Genomic DNA, 16,353 nt, shown 5'->3' with positions numbered 1-16,353 from the left:
GACACAAAAATCGTCATTTTGCATCATGGGAGGCTTTTTCTGGCCAGAGGCTAGAGACTACAGCCAGTAATAGGAGCTAGTTCCGCATGTTTTCAGCCCGCCCATAGGGGGTGGGATCTCACGATAAAACAGCATCTTTTCAATTTCTAGTCAACTACTAGCCTAGTTGTATCATTTCTTCCGATACTGCCCTCTGTAACCGGTAGGCGTGGCTTGGGAGTGTCCTCGTAGGGCAGCGAAGCAAGTGCATTCTGGGAGTTGTTATCTTTCATCCACATGAGCCAAAAATACATTTTCTGACTTTTCTCAGTCTAGAAGGCACCAACTTCTAAAATAATTTCACATTTCTACTACATAAATGACCCAATTTGTAAATACACATCTTTCCAGCGGTGAAATAAATTTAACCTGCAGCTGAAACGGTATCTATATACAAACTGAACAGCAGTGCACCAGAAGGATTTAACTTGCATCACACCTATATAATATACACTGCTGTTCAGACTTGGTCATATGTCGTAAAGTGGCTCTTAAATCCCCCCTGTCCTGTAGTGAGAGCTGAATACACCTCAGCAAGGTATCCGTAATGCAGTGTTTAATGGCGTGGTGTGCTCTGTCAGACTGGGCACTGAGGCATGACACTGCAGCACACGATCCCTCTGCTCTTTTATATTGCTGTAATTATGGGTTTGGCAGAGCCCAGCGTGACGCACATTTCCCTCAATTCCCATTAAACATTCTGCTATTAATCAAAGCCGTACCGCATTCTGACTCAACGTTAACCGATCAGTTATTCCCCTTCTACCTTCTGTACCTGGTTTATATTTTTTGAAGAGTGAAAATTTGTGTTGCATTTATGAGCTGTTATAAAAGACATTGAATAAGTGTCAGGGAGTTATTAAGTTTAACATGTTTAAGTGTGAAAACGACCGTCTGTCATTTCTGTTTTTATAGGGGATGTAAGTGAACTGTATTTTGGTCTTTATGTAGTGCAGCCAACGGCGGTAATTTAATGGCCTTGACAGCATAACCTGTCGTAAAAGTTACTTGTTTATTCAGTGCATCGCTCGCTCGGCACTCAAAAGATTATGTGGGACGTACTTTATCCAGAAAGTGGAGAGCATAAACCGACCAACTATGATGGTGCATGGAGAAATCTGGATTCTCGGATTTAAGTCAAGAGAACAGGAATTACTGAAATTAGGTTAAACCATCCTAACCACACAGTTTTATTAGATCACTCTCTCAAACGTGTGTACATGTCGAGAGAAAGAAAGGAAAGGGAAAGATACTTAGTATTTCAGCACCTACAGTACCTGTAATTGGATTACTTTTGAGCATGTATGTTTGGTTGGTGAGTCTGTATTATGTGTGAATTACAGCTGAGGTGTAATACACTCTCTTCTGCAATGCATAAAGATCAGTGAGCATCTCTATTGTCTCATTTAGGCCCATTAATTGTTCATTAATTTCTGCCACCATGCTCTGATGCCAAGAGCTGTAATTGCAAATTAACAATGAATTTGACTCCTTTGCTCCAATGCCATCATCGTAAATGGCTGTAAATCAGTGGGTTGGAGATCCAGAATGATGAAGAAAGTTTAGTTGAGAGAGTTAATAAATGTGTTTAGTCTCATTTTGATCTTAAATGTACCTTTTTAAATCACTAATTTAGCTACTGATGTGATTGTAATTTATTTTATTTTAATTATTAGTTCTTATTCTCTAATTTTATTATGCTGCACTCTTTGTTTCATTTTAATTATTGTTTTATTTATTAAAGTCAACATGAAATCAAAATGGTCAATTCTCTTTTTATGGAATATTGCAGTATTTATTAAATGTTATTCATGTGTGTCGTTATATGAAAAAAATGAATGTGCCCTTGTAACGAAATCTGTTCTCTTTTCTGATGATGTGTTTACCGACGCGAGGGCGGGACAACCTGTCACTCACATGAGATCACAGTAATAGCAAACCACAACCGTCCAATCAATTCCCTTCAAGTCCCGCCCTACATCTTTTTCTTGTTGCAGAAGCATTTCACTTGGATATACACTCACCTAAAGGATTATTAGGAACACCATACTCATACTGTGTTTGACCCCCTTTCGCCTTCAGAACTGCCTTAATTCTACATGGCATTGATTCAACAAGGTGCTGAAAGCATTCTTTAGAAATGTTGGCCCATATTGATAGGATAGCATCTTGCAGTTGATGGAGATTTGTGGGATGCACATCCAGGGCACGAAGCTCCCGTTCCACCACATCCCAAAGATGCTCTATTGGGTTGAGATCTGGTGACTGGTGACATTTTAGTACAGTGAACTCATTGTCATGTTCAAGAAACCAATTTGAAATGATTTGAGCTTTGTGACATGGTGCATTATCCTGCTGGAAGTAGCCATCAGAGGATGGGTACATGGTGGTCATAAAGGGATGGACATGGTCAGAAACAATGCTCAGGTAGGCCGTGGCATTTAAACGATGCCCAGTTGGCACTAAGGGGCCTAAAGTGTGCCAAGAAAACATCCCCCACACCATTACACCACCACCACCAGCCTGCACAGTGGTAACAAGGCATGATGGATCCATGTTCTCATTCTGTTTATGCCAAATTCTGACTCTACCATCTGAATGTCTCAACAGAAATCGAGACTCATCAGACCAGGCAACATTTTTCCAGTCTTCAACTGTCCAATTTTGGTGAGCTCGTGCAAATTGTAACCTCTTTTTCCTATTTGTAGTGGAGATGAGTGGTACCCGGTGGGGTCTTCTGCTGTTGTAGCCCATCCGCCTCAAGGTTGTGCGTGTTGTGGCTTCACAAATGCTTTGTTGCATACCTCGGTTGTAACGAGTGGTTATTTCAGTCAAAGTTGCTCTTCTATCAGCTTGAATCAGTCGGCCCATTCTCCTCTGACCTCTAGCATCAACAAGGCATTTTCGCCCATAGGACTGCCGCATACGGGATGTTTTTCCCTTTTCACACCATTCTTTGTAAACCCTAGAAATGGTTGTGTGTGAAAATCCCAGTAACTGAGCAGATTGTGAAATACTCAGACCGGCCCGTCTGGCACCAACAACCATGCCACGCTCAAAATTGCTTAAATCACCTTTCTTTCCCATTCTGACATTCAGTTTGGAGTTCAGGAGATTGTCTTGACCAGGACCACACCCCTAAATTCATTGAAGCAACTGCCATGTGATTGGTTGATTAGATAATTGCATTAATGAGAAATTGAACAGGAGTTCCTAATAATCCTTTAGGTGAGTGTATGTAACAATAAGGAAAAAAATATGATTGCGACTTCCGTTTCATGCTAATTTTAATGTACGGCCATGCTACTTTGCCAAAACTAATACACTTTGTTGCTGTTGTGCCAGTAAATCGACTCGCTATGCACTTTTAAAAAGTATCTCAAGTAAACACTGTTTTTAAAAGGTGCTATATAAATATAGCTTTACTTAGCTACATTGAAAATGAATTGGGTCAATGCAGACATAGACTTGAAAAGGTTGAGGTTAAATAAAGCCTTAAAGGGAGCAACAGTTTGTCCATATAAGATTATTAACAGCTCTCAGAGAGACTAGGTTTACTGAAGGTAGTGGATGTCTACTGACAGGCCTTTCTAATTCCTCTTTATGAGCTTAGAGGATGACACGTGTGTTTGAACTGAGCTTCCACAGCAGCTGAAATCCAAAGTCTGGCCTAAAACCTTGCTGGTTGCCTTTTTTAGCACATCAGACAGCATAGACTGAACCAATATAATAAGGATAATTATTATTGTTTATACAAAACAATTCATGGACCGCCATGAATGTACAGTATGGATTATGCAGCTTTTCTCAGCAGATGCATTATCTGACACAGCATCTGTGAGAGTTGGGTATTCACAACACCGAGCAGAGCTGCAGTTTAAGATGTGATATTACTCTCAGCAGACACAAAGGATTAGAGACCTTGTATAAATGGAGCAATCCCAAATGAGGCACACACATATCCAAACACATGCCCTCGTTTTGTAAATCTGTTCAAAACAGCTCCTCTTAACTTGGGATAAGACATCAACTGAAAGATTGAAATGTAAGGGGCTTTAAAATTTCGTCTGATCTGAGATGTGTTTTTTTTTTTAAGTGTTCCAAAGGAAAACGTCAATCAGAATCAAATTTATTTTCACTGATTATTACTGAAAAATGTATTTAGGTCAATATGTTTTTCTTGATTTAATGGCTCTCTGAAATACTTGATTCTGATTTATTTTGATTGCGGAATATATTTCTGATCTCTAAATGGGATGTTCCACCATTGCTCTTAGCATCATACTGGCACAACTTTCAGGTTTAATTGCAGATTGATTATAATGCATACATTAATAATATGTAATGCATATTAAATTGTATTACTTGTTGCGTAGCAAAGGACTATCTTTCTGAGCAGAAACTTAAGGCTAATCTACAAGATAATGGATTCATCACAGTTGAAATCAGCATGCTTTATTTATTTAGTTATTTAGGATCTGCCTATAGCACATATCTGTAAAGTTAAGATCAAGTTCGACTGTTTCCCCTGGAAGAAACACTTGCCATTACGAACCTTTACGTTATGGCCCTAAGTGCGCAATGCTCTTTGGAAACGACTTTTCAATTGATAAACGTCAAGCCCGGCGGACCTTGAACATTAAAAATAGCTCACGCGCAGGAAAGATGTGGTTTTGTTTGTCCAAATGCGTTCCTAGTTGTTTGTTCCTAAGCAACAGAGGCGCACCGCGCTTGCGTCATTTCCTCCGGAGCGCCTGTGTCGGTATCTCACAACGGACTCAGTAGTAGCGACAAGAAATCCGAGCGAGCCACACTGAACACGCGCGCTCCTTTAGCGCGGCTGCCAAACTTGAAACGTTCGTGCTGTTTTTTCTTTTCTTTCTCTTTGCAGGACGTCTCACCGCCTGTTTCTTTTCGCATAATGTGTTACCAAAAGGATTAAAGTCACTATTGCGGACGTCAAATCCTCGCGGGACTTAATTAGGGTTTGTTGTTTTTCTCTGGAAGAACAGTGGACTTTGTCCACTATAGCATTTAAAGTGGCCATTAAACAAATTTCATTCATGATCAAAAGTTTCGAAACTGTATTGCACTAATTATTCTGCCATTTTACTGTATCGTTGGTCTTCTGTGAGCCCGCGCTCTCAAACGAGGACTTAACTCAGCATGACACGTCTCTCCACAGGTTTAACGCACGAATCGCGCTGCATTTCTGTTTTTAACAAGAGACACTGACCGTGCTCCGTTCCTAATGCCTGATGTGAAATCTCCCTGTGGTTTTGAGGTGTCCGAGAATGAGCACCGATCTGGAGCGCGCTTCTCTCAAGTCGGGCGCGAACTCGCTGGGCTCCGGTGGCCGCGCGCTCTCCGTTAACGTCAAGAAGTTGCACAACGCGCTCAACGTGCTGCTCAACGACTTCGAAAGGGAGCAGTTCATCCACTGCCTCAACATTTACCACGCCAAGCGCAATGTATTCGATCTCGTGCAGACTCTCAAAGTCATTCTCAACACATCCAACAAGCGCCAACTTTTACCCATGCTGCGCCTTGTCATACCCCGGTCGGACCAGCTGCTGTTCGACCAGTACACGTCGGAAGGGCTTTATCTGAAAACGGATCTGCTGACAGGCAGTATCAAGCACGAGTGCTCGGAAGACATCAGCAGCACAAACGCGCATGCAGGAGCATCCCCGGTGCACTTTCTGCGCGAGTACGAGCAGGCCGGTCCCAGTCATGGATCTGTGCGCGCGGCTCCTGTTTTCAGCACCACCGTCGAGGGGACAGCGCCGGCGCTGATGCAGGAAGCGCCTGATGAAATCCGCCAAGTTACGCTGAAAAGGAGCAAGAGCCACGAAGGCCTGGGATTCAGCATACGGGGTGGGTCAGAGCATGGAGTTGGCATCTATGTATCTTTGGTGGAGCCGGGATCATCCGCTGAGAGAGAGGGGCTGAGAGTTGGAGACCAGATCATGAAAGTCAATAACATGGTGTTTGACCGAGTCACTCACGGAGAGGCAGTCAAGGTGATGTGTGTTCTCTATGTTGTTTGTGTGTGTGTGTTTGATTGGCCACTGTATTTAAACTTTTCCCATAACTTACATCTTACGTGGATCTGTTGTCGGAAATTCTTTCACTGTAAAAATAAAAAGACACTTGATGCACCATTTTGTGTTTATCAGACTGCCACACTACTGGAAACTTCTAGAAAACTTATAGGACCCTTATCAAAAAGGGCAGTTCTCTGATAAGTTACTGCAAAAACACAAAAAACTGTCAATGATTCCTCCAGTAAACCCATTATAAGGGAAGGGTTTTTAATGCACTTGCACTTGAGATTTTTGGTCATTCACAGGTTTCAACTTCTGGTAATCATGGAGAAAGATTCTCAATGAAAACCATGAATCTATCTATCTATCTATCTATCTATCTATCTAGATAGATAGATAGATAGATAGATAGATAGATAGAGTACCACAAGTACAACCGATAAAAACCCTGGATATAAAAGAAAATAAAGTAAAAGAGCAATAAGAGCAGGTATGCAAAAATGACAGTGACTAATACATTGTGTACAGATGGTTTAACAACCCTGACATAGTCCTATTGAAATTATTAAAGAAATGATAATTTCAGTTTAACAATGCAAAATACAGTATATCCCTGTGTACGCATACCCCTGGTTGGTAATCACTGTTCTAGAGGGATCGGCAGTCTGTGGAACCCCAGTTGGTGCTTCAAGTATCTTTTTATTTATAAGTATTTTATAAGTATCCTTTTTTTGTACCAAACAGTCCAATTTGCTTCCCCTTACCTCATCCTGTAAAGTCCTTTACCAGTGTCATAGCCCTGCAGAAAAATCTTTGGCCGCAGTCCCAGTCAGAGTCACTGGCTTTAGCAGGGCTAAAATCAATTTTTTATTTATTTTGCCCACTTAATTACACAGAGCTGAGCACTAACTTTTGGCCTCAACCCCAAACTGGCCACTCGAAGTGTGACTAAATCTCAATTGCCCTCTTCTCTTCACATGGTCTTAATCTTGACCTTTTCTTTTAACACATTTGCTCTCATTCCCCATGTGTCCACGTGTAATATCGGAAAATTGGATAATTGACTCAAAACACGCCACTGGAGCTGGTGCTGGTCTCAGGCTTTGTGAAAATAATCGGAGGTATTGGTGTTCGAACAACTGTAATGTTCAATTAGACATATGCTGAAATTTGCCTGTGGTGGAATCTCTTATCATCTCTAATTTTAGTTCTAGATTTGAGAGTTAAATCATAGGTTACATAACAATTGATGCTTGTACAGATGAAGAGCAATGACAGGCAGCCAACTCACTCTTACTTTCCTCTCCTCTTTGCTCGCTCATTCTCTCTCTCTTTTTGACTATTTGTGTGGGCAGCTCATTCTATGTTTTTTTTTTTTTATCTTTTGAGCATTCACGTTAGACTGCCGAGGGAAGTGTGGCGTTCTTTTGTATCATCCTTGCTTTGTTGTACTGCCTGTCGCAATCTTGTTTGCCTGTCAGAATTGAATCCACAAGCTAAAAAAAGCACACAGCAAAAAACAATGTGAGTCAAATAGGCTAGTTGTATGGAAGCTAAGGGCCTGACGCCTGTTTGTGAAGCTTTATTTTGTGAGTCAGTCTGTCTTGATTGCAGGTTCCATATGGATGGATTAAAAGTGATTGACCATGTTTACTCAAAGTGTCGGCCTGAAAGAAATTCATCGCATTGGCTGTATAGTTTACCGTAAGGCTGAGGTGTGAACTGAGTTGATTTGACATTATCAGAGTTGTTAACATAATATCTTATGGAAGATAACATGGCCTTCGGCTTTAAGGCAAGCTTGCCCACATTGCTCTTATTCTGGGCAAGAACCACTAATTGGTCTGACCAACATGTTAATTGACCAACCAGATGGATTGTCACAATATGAGCCATGTAAATACAAAAATATGTGTTAACACAATAATTGTTATATAATACACATAGATTATTACTAATTACAGTAAAAAAAAAATGCATTTAAGAAAAAATTTAATTATACAAAAATTGTATAAAATACAAACATTGGATTTAAGAAAAAACAACAATAATAATAACATGGGTAACATTTTACAATATGGGTGCATTAATATGCATTAATTCATGCTTAATTAATGCACAGATAATCACGTGTTAATGTAATTCATGACTCATGAAGAACTAAACCATTTATTAATGATTACTGCATCAGCAACTAATGAAGATTCTATATGATTAATAGATTAAGTTGAGTAATGTAACCATTGGTGACAGAAGACCGGAGCAAAAGAAGCTGCAGGTTTTTTTTTTGGTGTGTATTTTTTTTGGGGGGGGGTTTCTTTTCCCCCTTGGATCTGCCAGCGGTCAAACTGTTATGCCTTGAACAGAGGAACCATTCGCTTATGGATCACACCCAGGATTTCCTCGACCTGGTGTGCCTGACGCACTATACAGCTGACTCGCTCAGCGTATTTTACCACACTGGCCTGAGCGAGCAGACGAAGGCACGTCTGCCAGTGAATGGTCCCCGGGGGATTTCGCCGCATACGTGGTGTGGGTGCTGGTGATAAATGGATTGGATTTCACCGTCGGCCCAGAGGAGGACACATCCCTTCTCCCGACTCAGAGTCCAGCCTGAAACCATCCTGTGAGATGGACATGACACCTGAGCCAAACGCAGACAAAGAGCCAGCACAAGAAGTAGCAACTGAGCCCGAGTAGGCTACACGTCTGGCCAGGTGTTTGCAGCGTCTCGTGCATGCCATAGGGTTCTAAAAATGTGGTGCTTAAAGGGTTAGTTCACCCAAAAATGAAAATTCTGTCAGTAATTACTCCCCCTCATGTTGTTCCAACCGCGTAAGACTTTCGTTCATCTTCGGAACACAAATTAAGATATTTTTGATGAAATCTGAGAGCTGGCTCACTCCTCCTGCAGGCTTATGGATACCTTAACTTGCTGGCCCAGAAAATGTATTAAAGACATTGTAATATAGTCCAAGTGACTCCAGTGGCTCAATCTTAAGTTTATAAAGCGACGAGAATACTTTTTGTGCGCAAAAACAAACAAAAATAACGACTTTATTCCACTTTTCATTTCCTTCTCTCTGGACCTCGAGTCTTTTTACGTAGTGTTTAAGCGTAGTGTGTCTGTGTTGCACGTCACCACGTATCACACACATGATCAGCGTCACCCAATAGTGAGCCTACGTGGTGACGTGCAACACAGACGCGCTAAATTATATTTACAAGTAAATAATTCATGAAGATACATTAAACTCCCCATTATTCGCACATTGATAAGCTGCCTATTTTCGCTTGTGTGATCATCAGCCTCTGCTTTTCTGCTACAGACTGAAAGCCATCTCGTGAGTGTATAATGCGATGCGCTGTTACTTTCAGCTAGTAAAAGAAAAATACTGTAATTTTCTGGTGTTATTTTTTTGATTGTTTGGGTATTCTACAGCCCTTCATCAAACTTCTCAACTCACAGTCTGCCTCAGATTGTATTTAATCAATTCCTAAATCATAAAAAAACAGATCTGTGCCTAAATTAGGATTGGGTGGGCAAGGCAGACATTTGAGTGGGCTCAGCCCACCCCTTCCCATGCCTAGATCCAGCAAAGACTTTCTTTAGGGCAGTATATTTATATTATCCCAAATAAAAGATCAATACACCCTTTATTAAACCACTTTGTTGGGTTTAACGCATTCTCACAGGTGTCTGAGAAATGCTGAATTTTTTCATTCAATTCTAAATTAACAGTTCTTATTGCAAGCAGCACCATAGACAATAGTTTCTCTGAGCACGCAAAACGTTTCTTGTGCTCACGTGAAAGTCTGTGTTTTTTTATATTTGCAAATGTCCGTTTAGGGGCTCCATACAATAATAATATTTATTATGGCTGACTTAATGTCTTTTTAAATGTTGAACCATCAAGCTATTAACTCCAGAGATTGAGATCTTGCGGAGAACCATTTAACATTTATTTTATTTTGGTTAATCGGGCAGCCCTAGCTTTTCAAAATAATTATAATTTTTAAAGCGACAGTTAGTTGGTTTAGTTGCAAATGTGCTCATCCATTGGTCCAAAAATAATAAATTATGATTTTATGAACATAACTCTGGAAACAAGACTGATTACACTTTTCTAAATAGTAAATGTTGATGTTGTGCCTGAATTCCAGCAGTTCTTCCAGTGCTATCTTCTCACGCTAATTGCCGTAGTTCCGGTTTTCGTGCCAAGCTAATAGGGGTGTTCAGAGCCAATCCTGTTGGGATACCTGCTCTCATTTATTAATTGGATCCATTTTGCTTCCCATTAGGAGCTGAATAATTCATAAAATCGTTTAATTAAACAGACAGTGTTTAAGCTGGAGAACACACTCATAGCTGCCTCAACTGTGAGCCTTGATTAGTTCTGACAGAGAGTTTGGCATGTGGTGAGGTGCGTCAATGGGTGGGAAACAATAAATCAAAGGATTAAATCGGCTCCAGGGATTCGTTTATTTCATTTAATCGCTGCTTGAATTGACTTTCCATAGCCTATACTCCAGTTTAGTATGATTACTCTTAGACTCAGTAGAAGGATCACAGCCTAGCATTCAAATCTGAATAACTAGAGATTGATCATTTGTTTTAAAGTGATCTTCTGAATAACAGGATTTGACAAAGAAGTAGCCTACAGCTGGCAAAGTCACATTGTCTGCTCTCTCTGTTGGAGTCTCACCCCTATTGACCTGCCAGTCTTAAGCAATTATTCTCAATGACAAATTGTGCCGGCAATGCAAATAATGGTGACACAGCTGCTTGTACTCCTCTGTATATCAAGCCTTATCTTGATTCCCTATATTTATCTCTTTCTCTCGATCTCTGTCAGTATTACTAGTAAGCACTGAGACTTTCCGTGTCTTGTGAATAGCTAACAACCCCTATTCCCACTTCTAACACATAGTACATGAGCCCAGAACAATGTGCACTCCATATCTGATGGCTCTGGAACAAATACTCAACTGCACTGTTGCACATTGGGCATTTTATACGAGGGAAAGTCAGAGATAATGCAATGGGAGAGAGAGTTTGTGGTTATGTAAATGTCAGAATAATGAAAAGCTGATTTGCTTTACCAACCACTGAGGATCATCAAAGACAGAAGTGGTGAATGGGTCGGTGAAAGATAAGATGGTTCAATTTATCTAGGCGAGAGAGATGTTTTTTTTTTGTCATAGCTTGAAAGAAGAGAGGGAGAGTGAGAGATATTGAGAGGGGAGGGGCAGATGGTGATGGGAATGGAGTTTTACACAGTCCATCTGCTGCACTGTCATGGAGATTTTAAAAGGCCAAACGGATGCTGGAGGACCGCTAGATGTAGAGTCAATTAGAGACTTCTTCCTCCCTCAGTTTTAGCTGAGAGGCTTCAAGAAGGAGACTTGTATAGAGTAGACTGTAAGCATGAATAAATAACTTATTTCTAAATCGAGAACTTGTATGAACGTTAAAGCTTGACAATGTGATAATTCTACATTATTCACCACCACAAGCTCGTCTCATGGGGCAATGGGAATGTCAAAGACTTTTGGTTAAGACTGGAACCATGTTGAAATCACAGTGAGTCTGCACCATGGGAATTTAACTTGTTCGTTTCAATTACCTTCTTGTGGAGCATGAACGTTTGGAGTTTGTAGTCATAGACTGCCTGTGTATGCACCTTCAGCCTTCCTGCTGGGTTTGAATTAAATAGTTGATCATCGCTCTGTCTTTCTTTCTTGTTTGCACGCTGGTGTATGCCCTGTTTCTCCTTCTGCCTCTTGTTATCCCTGGAGAATGACTACATCTCACCCCATCTCACCCCATCTCACTCTGCACTCATTTAGAATACAAATTCCACCGTTCACTCTTACTGTACTTTAATCATTGTGCTTCATTATTTTCCAATACAATTTTAAACATGTTTTGGATAGTCTTTAGTATTGGCAGTTAAAATAAATATTATTTTAATAAATAAATATTAACATACAGTGATGATGAGTAATAATTTTTATGTCATGTCAATGAATTTGGCTCATATTGCGCTTTGCTGTTACAAACTTATGGAGTTACAAATGTCCTTAGGAACTATTTGTGCGATAGAGAATATTGGTAGAACTGCTGTTAAAACCTTACTGTAACACTACTAACCTTGAAGACATAGTCACCCAAAAGTCAAAATTCTGTCATCATTTACTCACCTTTATGTAATTGAGAATTATTTTCTTCCTTTGTTAGAACACAAAATATTAATATAAGACATTTTCCAAAATCTCTGAGCCGCTCTTTTCCATACAATGGGCCTAATTTATAAAACCATTTATAAATTTACACAAAATATTTGTTCTGCTCATGTTTTTATGAATAAATGAAATCATACAGTGACCAGTGTTTCTCTAGCTTTGTGTGACAAGCAGGCCAAAATGTAAGCTTTTATTCACTGATAATCTTTTCCCAATCTGCTCTGAAATAGTTTTAGTGCATATGCTTATTAAAAAAAACATTGTTTTAATTCCTTGAATTAATTAATTTAGCATGAATGAGACAGGAGTATTTCAGGAGTTTAAGCTGACATCTACTATAGAAAATATCATTTTGATTTTATTTAATAATTTTAGTCGCTACATAATTCCCAAACTACAATTTGTGCAATTAGTGGAAACTAGTTATAATGCAAAATGAAAAGGTGTCTCCAAACTTTTGTCTGGTAATGTAAATGTAGTTTATTTAATTATTGCTTTCCAAAGTTGTATAATTAAAACTGTGGGTGTTTTATAATAACAGACTGAGAGGCATTACTCATCTGTAGCCTCACTGATGAGCTGTTTTTTCTAAAGCTCTATCTAACAGAACAATTTTTCATTGTCTGAAATAAAGCACTGCAACCAGCTATACCATTCGACCTCTGTCGTGACACTTGCTGCCCGTTTAAATTTCTTTCTGTTTATGTTTGCTTCACTTTGATCTCTCTCTATTCAAGCCCCAAAAACAGCAATTACCACAGTGAGGACAGCAGTTTCGTACTGATGAGTTGGTAAAGTTGTCTACTATTGTTGCTACCCGCTGGCCTTGACAGATATTAGATCAATCTCGCAGCATGCAGACGTCTGATTCAAGGTATCAGAACGTGTCTCACTGCTGCCCTTGGAAATGACATATACTCCATCTATACTAAGTGCCTGTCTGTGCATATGCTGCATATGCTGCATTTGCTGCACTGAATCATGTCAGTGGATCAACAGTGAAGCACATTTCTTTATGCGATGACGGTTTGCTTGCGAGGATACACAGTAGCCCTGTTTTTATTGAAATTGAATTGAAAAGACAGATTTTAAGCCAAGAACCCAGAAGAGAGACCAAGAGCAATTGCAAATGGTGGACAAAGGTAATTCTCCATGCATATTGAAGGTGACAGCAAATTTATCTGGTCTCTTATTTACCATATTACCTAGCCAGTTCTATGTGCTAAACAATTTTTTTTTAAAGGGCCCCTATTATGCTATTTTCAAGTTTCCTAATGTTGTTGTGGAGTCTCCTACAACATGTTTACATGCATCAAAGGTAAAAAAAACTGTTTAATTTCCTCATAATATACATTTGCACATCATCACATTTTCAATAATCACGAACGGCTCGTCAAATGAATCAATCTCTGCTCTGATTGGCCAGACAGCTCAGTCTGTTGTGATAGGCCTACCGTGTACAGCGCGTCGAAAACAAAACCGCCCATTGCCATAACAACATCAGCACTGCTTGTCCTGAGGCTTCCTACACTGTAAACTAAACACAGTAATGAACAATGACGTTGATTTTACCATATCAATGCGAGCGCGAGTCCGATGATGAAACATTGGAAGAACTGTTATTCAACCCGAACCTCCATCGCAAGGACAACTCGAGCAGGACTCAGTGTTTCTCAGTGATACACTACTCAGTTTGAGGTACATTATATGAGATGTTGCAACTGTAATTCCTCACCATCAGCATTAACAAGTGCATGTCCATAAACAAACCGATTATTTTACTTGTACTCATTTATTTACAGAGTATTTTTCTAATATATTGCGGTGAACACGTGGAAACTGTATCAGTAACAGTGCATGTATACAATATACAGTACATTAGCCGAGCTCTAGAGTGAATGATCTGATGTAACATAAACGTTGGTAAAACAAATATTTTCTCAAAGTAGTGAGAACGACAGACAATCTGCATTAATAGGCAGTTATAGGTAATCGTGGCCCACAACTGATTAGCAGAAGTATTTCAGTAAGACAGTAATAACGTGAGTTAGCCAGTTAGCAGGAGACCTTAGTTACACAATATAAAACTCAAAACTAAGTATTTTGAACACCATCTTTCAAGAGCAAGCAGTTTGTGAATCCTGTATTGAACTATGAGATTTGAGAAGCAGTCGTCAGTGAAATAAAGGGAACACAGCAAAAGTTGAGGATTATACTGCTGTGATTTTGTGGTAAAGATTAATTTTAACCACTGATTCTTCACATGCTCGTCCTTGGGCAGTGAAAAAAACTGGCTTTACCTTCAAGTTGTAGAGCACAACGTCTTCTCGACATGATGCTATCCAGTATCCACAGGAATCAGCTGTTGGTTCAAGTTTTCCCTGGTGTCTGAGAGTGCAATATGCTAATGTTTCGTCTTGACGTCACAACGAAACGGCTTATGCTTATGAACAATTCATTTCATTGACTCTTACTTTTGAAAGACAATAATTTATTTACAGTGCACTTTCAGATTTAAAACTTTGCAGGATGTTTCCATTCACTTAGAGCTATGTTACACACTACATGAAAGGTCATTTTCAAAAATCCATAATAAGAGCCCTTTAATCTAACTTTTAACCCAATACTTTTTAGAGCAGAAAAAGCTCTCAGGCATCTACCTGAATGAATATAGAAGAGTTTTCATTTCTTTCTAACCAAGGAGGTCTTACAAAGGAGAGGGAGAGGGAGTTATGCATTAGCATTTCCATTTGTCTCAGTGGTAATTGTTTTGGAAAATTATGTCAGAATATATGGTTTGAAGGCTGGTTGATGGCTGTCAATTGGGAATTATGCTTTTTGCTAACATAATGTACAATAGAATAACAATAGAATAGAATAAGTGCGGTAAATGGTAAAATTATTTTATTACAAGGGGTTTATGACACACACACACACACACACACACACACACACACACACACACACACACACACACACACACACACACACACACACACACACACACATATGTATAAAGTTTATATTTTAGCAGCTAAAGGGAGAAAGCCCTGAAGAAAGCAGTAGAGAGTGATGAACTTTTCATCTAGGGAAAAGTCATCTACTGTTTTTTTTTTTCTATTATTTTTTTAGAGGCCATACCATATTTCTCCAGTGCTGTTGAGTGATGGTGTACTGAACACATCCATAATCATAATTTATATTGATGGTAATAGCTGCTATCAGTGTTTTAATGGAGTGTGCACCTTTTATTTGCTTGTCTTCTCACTGTGTTGCCACAGTTAATGAAACAATAAACAAGCAAATTAAAATATTGGCAACCTAGGTGACTCAAATACGCTCTGTGATTCTCAAATCTCCTCTTTTAAAGTATGAGGAGAGTTGGAAATAAATAAATCTCTCTTGTTCTTCAGGCTTCATAGTGAATAACCTTTGTGTTATTAGCTCCTGTTGGGGAGGTTTGTCATGATTTTTCAGCTGCTAAAAATGAACTTACAGTATGTGGTATGCCTTCCCTGTGAACATAACATGCTTATATTTATCCCACCAACCTTTGCTGCCTTCATACTTTTCAAGTGAGATATTTTTGTGCCTCCTTGGAGGCATACGGTCTTCTCTTGACCTTTTACATTCTGGGTCTTGAAATTTGAAAAGTTCTCTGCCTTTCCTTCAACACAATAATAGCTCACCAACCAGATTTACAGAGAATGAATGACATATGAAGTAGTGAGTGCTTGGCAAATGAGAACAGAAATTAAACTGAGAGGAAAGAATTGCTCTTTTAATGGCAGGTTTAGTGCTTCAATGTCCCTAAATATCTTTATATAAGACATTTAGTTCCATCAGAGCATTTTAGTGATAAACTAATCTGACAGAAGGATGGCTGAAAAGTATGTTCAAAAAGTTCCACATGTTAAAGAGTGAAGGTTGTCTTTTCTTGACATTTTTCAATGTTGTGCTTCAGACCTAGTTTTTTACTGTTTAATGGTGTTTCTAGGTCTGATGTCTTCAGGGGGTAGTG

The 16,353-nt window shown here is 39.4% G+C and overlaps 1 protein-coding gene across 1 annotated transcript in view; it reads left to right on the top strand.

Annotated features, from left to right (window-relative positions):
• Positions 1 to 5,333: 5,333 nt before the first annotated feature.
• The window catches only part of whrnb (whirlin b), a gene marked incomplete at both ends in the record, with an annotated part of 57,874 nt that continues 46,854 nt past the window's right edge, over positions 5,334 to 16,353 (top strand). The window contains one exon of the mRNA XM_081364571.1: positions 5,334 to 6,062. Coding sequence (XP_081220697.1) covers positions 5,334 to 6,062 — 729 coding nt within the window. The remainder of the gene's footprint in view (positions 6,063 to 16,353) is intronic.

This window comes from Scardinius erythrophthalmus, assembly GCF_964197995.2.
Source record: "Scardinius erythrophthalmus genome assembly, chromosome: 5".
NCBI lineage: Eukaryota > Metazoa > Chordata > Actinopteri > Cypriniformes > Leuciscidae > Scardinius > Scardinius erythrophthalmus.
Note: the sequence above shows the minus strand (reverse complement) of the source record. Positions and strands in the feature narration are given on the sequence as shown.